The sequence below is a fragment of the Diabrotica virgifera genome, chromosome 7 (assembly GCF_917563875.1).
Source record: "Diabrotica virgifera virgifera chromosome 7, PGI_DIABVI_V3a".
Classification (NCBI taxonomy): Eukaryota; Metazoa; Arthropoda; class Insecta; order Coleoptera; family Chrysomelidae; genus Diabrotica; species Diabrotica virgifera.
Genome location: NC_065449.1, coordinates 88,745,610 through 88,753,795, shown reverse-complemented (window position 1 = coordinate 88,753,795; position 8,186 = coordinate 88,745,610). Strand labels below are relative to the sequence as shown.

The following is an 8,186-nucleotide window of genomic DNA, read 5'->3' as shown; positions in this document are numbered from 1 at the left end:
CGGCATTATATAGAAAATGATCCTTGGACTATTCCCTACTTTCTGTGAAAATTTCAAGTAAATCCATGTTGGACGAAAAAATTGCGAGCCAAAATGCCTCATTTCCTCGACTATACCCAAAAATTTCTAACAGCTCTCGGACCATACCTGTATTTTATTACGCAACAACAGGCATAATATAAAAGCTTTGGAAACCTTTGATATTATTTTACAGTTGTTTAATGTTGATCCAATATACTATACTTTTGATATTAAGGTTTTATAGTTTTTAAAAAATACGATGACATCGCAAACATATTTTAAAACAGACCGTTGTAAAGTCTGGAAACATTTTGGCAAAAATGAGGAACAAGTTAATGCAGAAGTAAATATTATAAAACAATGGTTTCAAACTCAGAAGCATTTTCCGGAAACTCCAAGTAAGTGAACTAGTGAACTTTAAAAAATAATTGGCAGGCAGAATATTTTTTCTTTTAATTCTATTCGCTTAATTATTGTCTAAATATTATCTACCGTTAATATAAATCATCGGAATGGAATCAAATGTCGTCTATCCGGACAGAGTCAGGAGAATCCGACGATATCAAAATCAAACGTGGGATCCGTCAAGGATGCCACGTACTACCACTACTGCTTAACATAATTTAAGTGAATATTTCAAGAAGCAGTGAATGATGTTAAGGCAGGAATTCCTATTAGTCCTGTCGCCAGGGGGGGTACAACGGCCTCCTTAATATAGATGGAATTACTGAAGTTTTTTTATGTATTTTGACTCGTAGAACACGAATTTTTTGGGTAACAGTCGATCCGGATGTCGATAAAATTGTTATAAACAAAGAACTTGAGGAATCACATAACAGCGATTTTCCCAAAACAATTTTTTTTTGTATTTTTTGGGTCATTCTGAGCAAAAAATGATTTTACAAGTTTTTTCGTAGGATGCATAGTTTTCGAGATAAACGCGGTTGAACTTTCAAAAAATCGAAAAATTGCAATTTTTGAACCCGAATAACTTTTGATTGAAACATAAAATAACAATTCTGCTTACCGCATTTGAAAGTTTAAGTCAAATTCTATCGGTTTTGATTACATTCATTGCTAAACATTATTTTTTTATTGTTAAACAAAGCTATAAACACATAGTGATTGAATGATGTTTTCAATGCATTTCTCATTTGAAATCGAACGAGTAGGCGCGCATATTAGTCCAAAGAAATAAGATTTTTCTCGTGACACATCCCCCTCTAGGCCGAAACCAAATTTTTTGAGTAGTATGGATATGCATATTAATAACCTATATATTTCCTGCAGCCGATTTTGCTGATATACATAGTTATAAACAAATAAAGATCAAAAAACGCTAAATTTTCGTTTTTTCCTCTATTACTAAAAAGTGAAGAGTTTTAAACAAATTTGAGAGTAATAAACTGATAAATCATATAAAAAACTTCAATATGGCGTCCGCTGCATATGTCTATGCTTAATTGTTGCTTAGAAAATTGGAAAATATGTCATAAATTTTGATATTTTATAAATGTTCATAACTTATGTAAAAATCAAGTTAGAACTTACTTATTACACAGGATGCTGAGACTTCTGGTGCTTAAATTATATTCTAAATTTCAAAGCAATTGATCAAATACTTTAAAAGTTATTTAATTTGTTTATCCCAAATTAATGTTTTTTGCAACACTATAAGTCAGAAAGCGATGAGGATATAGTAATTCTTCGGACAGTTTATGAAAGAAGAAGATTTATGCTATGAATCTAATTAAAAAAATGACAAAAAATAATTTTAAATAGTGTAAAATTATTTTGCAAGGACATGTGGATTTTTTGCTTATAAACAATTAGAATAACTTTTGAACCGTAACCTGTAGAAAAATTATTTTTCCATATTTAGAAAGACTGAATTTTTATACACATTCATAAAGAAAAAGAATTGTCCTATGACAATTAGGGACGAAGTTAGCACCCTTTTTTTTAATTCACAGCAGCTTTGTTTATAACAATTAAGAAATAAAATTAGCCGCATTTGAAAGAACATACATCAAAGTTTTAACTTACCAAGTATACAAAATATTTCCTTTCAAGGAAATCGTCCACAAAGCTTAAAATTGTGGCCCTTAAAATCGGCCAGCGTTGAAACTTGAGTTAGCGATGAGAGGGGGGAAGGAGCTGTTAACTGTATCTCTGGTTCTCGATTATTTATTTCGTTGTTTCTTTTTTTAATTTATATGTACTTTTTACGTACATTACGAATAGGCGTTATTTAAATAAACTAATTGTTATATTATACACTATCAAATTTGTTTAAACATTTTTTTTTCAATTTTTTAAATAATATTTGATGTAGCTTTTATTGTAAAACGTACATATTAGTTTTACAGGGCGTAACAAAAATACAGGTACTAAATTAAATCACATATTCTGGGACCAAAAATAGATCGATTGGACCTAACTTACCTTAATACAAATGTACACATAAAAAAAGTTATAGTCCTTTGAAGTTACAAAACGAAAATCGATTTTTTCCAATATATCGAAAACTATTAGAGATTTTTTATTGAAAATGGACATGTATCATTCTTATGACAGGAACATCTTAAAGAAAAACTATAATGAAATTTGTGCATCCCATAAAAATTTTATGGGGGTTTTGTTCCCTTAAACCCCCCAAGCTTTTGTGTACGTTCCAATTAAATTATAATTGTGGTATCATTAGTTAAACTCACTGTTTTAAAACTTTTTTGCTTCTTATCATTCTTTCGATAAGGCAGTTTTTATCGAGTTGTGGCTTCTTTTTTAATATGTTTATATAAAGATTTTATGGGGGTTTTGTTCCTTTACACCCCCCCCCAAATGTTTGTGTACGTTCCAATTAAACTATTACTGCGGTTCCATTAGTTAAACACAATGTTTCTAAAACTTTTTTGTCTCTTAGTATTTTTTCATATTATAAAAATGTTAATTATATATTTTTCATATTATTACCAGGCCTCTATAATCACATCACCTTTACAGGCACCTTTTATCAAGATTTGGCTTTTTTTAATATGGTTCAAAATATGCCTAAAAATGTAAATTATAAATAAATTTTCATACGATTACCAAGTCTCCATAATCGTACTTAACCATATTTAGAAAAATGTAGTGGATTTGACTAATATTCAAAATATCTCAATAAAAACTGACTTTTCGAAAAAGTACTGAGAGGCAAAAAAGTTTTAGAAACATTGTGTTTAACTAATGGTATCACAATAATAATTTAACTGGAACGTACACAAAAGTTTGGGGGGTTTAAAAGAACAAAACCCCCATAAAATTTTTATGGGGTGTCAAAATTTTACTATAATTTTTTTGTAAGATGCTCCTGTCATAAAAATACCACATGTCTATTTTCAATAAAAAATCTCTTGGAATTTTCGATATATTGCACAAAATCGATTTTCATTTTGTACCTTCAAAGGGCTGTAACTTTTTTTATGTGCATATTTATACAAAGGTAACTTAGGTTCAATCGAACTATTTTTGGTCCCAGAATATGCGATTAAATTTATGACCTGTATTTTTGTACACCCTGTAATTATTATACACTAATCCTATTCAATTATTCCTAAATCTAACATTGGCTTATAATATTGAATTGAAAATAAAAAATCTCAAATAAACTAGGTTTTATTTATTGATAAACATGCTACTAGATATAAACGAAAAATGAAATGTAACAAAATTAGAGAGAGGATAAAAAAAAGAAAGTTATTTTCAGAAAGTTTCTACAATATTGTAATAATTGTATCTTACAAGATTGAAAGTTATAATTTTAAGATTGCAAAAAAAAACAAAAATTAAGATATTTCATACATTTTGGTATTATAACAAGACTATTAAAATAAAATAAGGAGATTTATTTAGGAATACTTGTATTTTTATGAAAAACGTAACAATTATCAGTTACCAATTTAATATAAGTTATTGTAAAGTCAAGTGCATATGCAAAATATCGTAAAAGAATTTCCAAAAATTGTTTACACAATTTACATAGTTATTTAAATAACCACTTTATTAACAAAAAACATATCCGTAACGTACGCAAAGAGTACATACAGATTAAAAAAGAAACTCCAAAATAGATAATAGTGAAAGATAGAGGTTTTGGTTATCGAAGTCCATAAACTATTTATATCTCTGTACTAACAAGTACTCGGTGCAACCTGTTTTGCGAGAGCAGATAGTTTATTTTAATAAAATATCTGGTATAAAAAAGATCTTTTGATCGAATCGGTACTAACGGTTCTTGGCTTAATTTCCAACCCCAATCAATTACGTTTATCTCTTGTTTGGTGGTTCTGTAACTTCAGTTTTTCATTCATCTAATAGCATGTTTACCAAAAAAATAAAACCTAGTTCATTTGAGATTTTCTGATTTCTATAGACCAATACTATTTTTAGAAACAATTTAATGGGATAATTTGTTTTTTCATACTTTAAATTATTACAAGTTTAATAAAAAACTATGTATTATTATATTATTCATAAATATACGTGTTTTGTGATTAAAATTACTTCAAATATTATTAAAAAAAAATTGAAAAAAAATTGTTTAAACAAATTTGATGGTGTATATAACAATTAATTTATTTAAATAATGCATACTCGTACTGTGCGCAAAAAGTACATATAAATTAAAAAAATAAACGTCGAAATCCGTAGGCGAGAACAAGAGATACAGCTAACAATTCCTTCCCCCTTCTCATCGATCTCCCAAGTTTCAAGGGCGGTCGACTTTAAGGGTCACATTTTAAAACCTTGTGGACGATTTGTTTGAAAGTATATATTTTTTATATTTGGTACATTAAAACTCTGAAGTATGTTCTTTCAAATGTGACTGATTTGATTTCGTAATTGTTATAAAGAAAGTTGCTGTGACTTAAAAAAATGGGGGCGGGCAACTTCGTCCCTAATTGTCCTAGGACAATTTTTTCTTTTTTAAATTTGTATAAAAGTTCAGTCTTTCTAAATATGAAAAAACTATTTTTCTACCGGTAATGGTTAAAAAGTTATTCTAATTGTTTATAAGCAAAAAATCGACATGTTCTTGCAAAATAATTTTGCGATATTTAGAATTATTTTTTGTCATTTTTTTTAAATTAAATTATTAGCATAAATCTTCTTCTTTCATAAACTATCCAAAATATTATTCTGACTTATAGTGTTGCAAAAAAAATTAATTTGGGATAAACGAATTAAATAACTTTTAAACTATTTGACCAATTATTATGAAATTTAGAGTATAATTTAAGAGGATCGGTACGTATTTTCGGCTGCAATGCTATTCAAATGGGGATTCATTTTTTTCAAATCCTGAGAAAACTAATAAGTATTATTGAAAAATTTAAACGCAGAATGAAAGATTACGTTATTAGCGAGGGCCGAAAGTCCCTGAGAACTTCTATAATGTTTATTTTAATAAGTTACAGGGGTGAAAAAACTAAGAGAAAATTTAGTGTGATTTTTAATTTCAAATATCTCATTCAAAATAAACTTTTTATTTATTCTAAGGGACTTTCGGCCCTCGGTAATAATTTAGTCTTTCATTCTGCGTTTAAAATTTTCAAAAATATTTATTGGTTTTTTCAGGATTTGAAAAAAATGAACACAATGCCGTGGTAATATTTTCCAAATCTGTCTTTGTCTTACAACGCACTCAACCGAATATAATATTGTCAGCATATATTGTCAGTCAGACACTGACAATCAGTGACAATTTTAAATATTTGACATTGCATCGGGAATATTTTGAGAAATTGATTAAATATTATTGATATATAGTGTGTTTGATAAATAATTGATTTAAGACGTGAACTTAATAAAAAGTTATTTATTGTGTATTATTTGTGGAAGATCCAAGCAGAGAATACATCAGATATATCCTGTGATCCAAGTATTTTGTTGTTAGAGATGTTCAAAATTGTAAGCGTTCCAAAATAACAACATATTATTAAAAAATCACTTTAACACTTTTCCTATTTTCTCGATTGATTATTAGTTTCTGTTGTACAAATAAATTATTACAATCACTGAAAACATAGTTAGTGAAAAAATTATCACATTTATTAACTGAATTAATAATTTGCAATTATAAAAATAACAGTTATCCAAGAACATTCAAAAGCCATCTCTTTAAATTAATTATGACATTTTCAAGTAGAATGACATTCTAGTAATGTTTACATATCCACACCAGTGTGAATTTTACTACACGTAATTTGCCGTGTAAAGACAGAAAAAGTAGGGATACACGTAAAATATTTGCGAATTATGTACCCATAGCCTTAAGCACCAGAAGTTCCAGCATTCCGTATAATAAAAAGGTTCTAAGTTAATTTTTAGTTAAGTTATGAATATTTATAAAAACTCAAAATTTATGAATTATTCTGCAATTTTCTAAGCAACCAATAAGGATAGACATATTCAACGGACGCCAAATTGAAGTTTTTTTTATATGATTTATGAGTTTCTTACTTCCAAATTTGTTTAAAATGCTTAACCTTTTGGCAATAGACGAAAAAAGCGAAAATTTAGCGTTTTTTGATTTTCATTTGTTTATAACTATGTATTGATGTGATCTTGATTATTGATATGATATAATATTTTTATATGTCATTTAATTTAATCAATGCATTAATAATAATCTAATTAATTTACCAGATCACATATCAATATGTTTTCAATCTCAGGGTTTTTTATAAAATTAATTACTTACATACGTGGCTTCTAAGTATTTCTTAATGGTTCCTAATCGGGATAGGAAAGAAAAGAGTAAAATAATAACACATATGGGTTACAATTGTAATCAAAATATTGTTTATTTTATTTAAAATGGCAATCACTGCTTAATATTTGCTATATCTTATTATTCTTAAACATAACATTTATACATGGGAATCTTATTTCCTTTTGATTTCCAATTGAAAGTTTTTATTAACATTTAACTATTATGATTTATCAGCAACAAGTCTATTTAAGTTTGATGAAGCTTTTCTGATATTATTGATTATGTTTTTTTCAATTTTAAATGTGGTATTTACTACGAAAAACCCATACATTCATGTCCAAACAAATGAGACTGACCTTTTTCTGGTGCACTGAGAATGTCTTCACACAAGACCCGTTTCCTGCTATCCTTGGCTGCAATCAAAACCTCGTCCTGGCTTCCAGTAATGTTCTCCTCTGAAACTAGCTCGTATAGCTCTCGTTTCCTGCTTCTGTCGTGATGCTGTGTTCTACCTTTTTCGAAACTGCAATCAGCTACCGGGAACTCTTGGCTCAAGGAGGTTCTTTTACTCTCAACCTGGCCTACCTCTCGTTCTACGATATATACTCCACACTCACGGAACTACACCGGCTTTCTCACTCTCCGTACACTACCGTCTACTACTCGACTTCACTTCTCGACAGCTCAAAACATTCTGATCTCTATTTGTCATTCATTCCCCTACTTTCTAAATATCCCTTCCAGATTCACAAATCAAAATTCCACCACCAACTCTCATTCGCAGTATTCCTCAAAACCAATTTTTAAACTTTCTAAATATGCTTAATGGATTTCAAAGAAAATAGTTAATTCCCATTCTAAAATTACTTTCTACTATATACAAATTTTAATGACCTATTCTCTATTTCCACTTAGTCTTATTTAGCATCGGCTAATGATCGATCCTTCAGCGAACAACGATAATGAACTATTAACGATTTCACTTGAGTCTTATTTAATCACTTCTTAAAATTAAATATAACAATTTGTTGTATACAGGTTGTTCTAAATTTATATGCCCGTGGTTGAGAAAATTGAAAATATTTTATATTAAATTGAATTTTGTCTATAATTATCAAATTTTAATTTTCATATCAAATAGAAATATAACAAATCCCCGCCTTGTATTCGATAAAATTTATCTGCATTTTTAAATAAATTTTCTCGAGGCAAAACCAACTCCCTGTATATTTCCTTACTTTAATCTACGTCTTATATCCTAACTTACTATCTACTTCATGGAATTCTGTATTTTATTCGTGATATTTGTATACATCGTGAATATTATAAATTCCTCGGATCTTTTCCGAGTTCCTGTGCCTCAACTCATAACTATTTATCCCATTTTCATTATTCACGATGTACGGGC

General features: G+C 28.6%; 1 protein-coding gene across 1 annotated transcript in view; it reads left to right on the top strand.

Annotated features, from left to right (window-relative positions):
* The first annotated feature begins 209 nt into the window (after positions 1-209).
* Positions 210-8,186, top strand: part of LOC114334870 (uncharacterized) — a 53,846-nt gene continuing 45,869 nt past the window's right edge. The window contains exon 1 of the mRNA XM_028284984.1: positions 210-419. Within this exon, the coding sequence (XP_028140785.1) occupies positions 281-419 (139 nt within the window). The 5' untranslated portion in view covers positions 210-280. The remainder of the gene's footprint in view (positions 420-8,186) is intronic.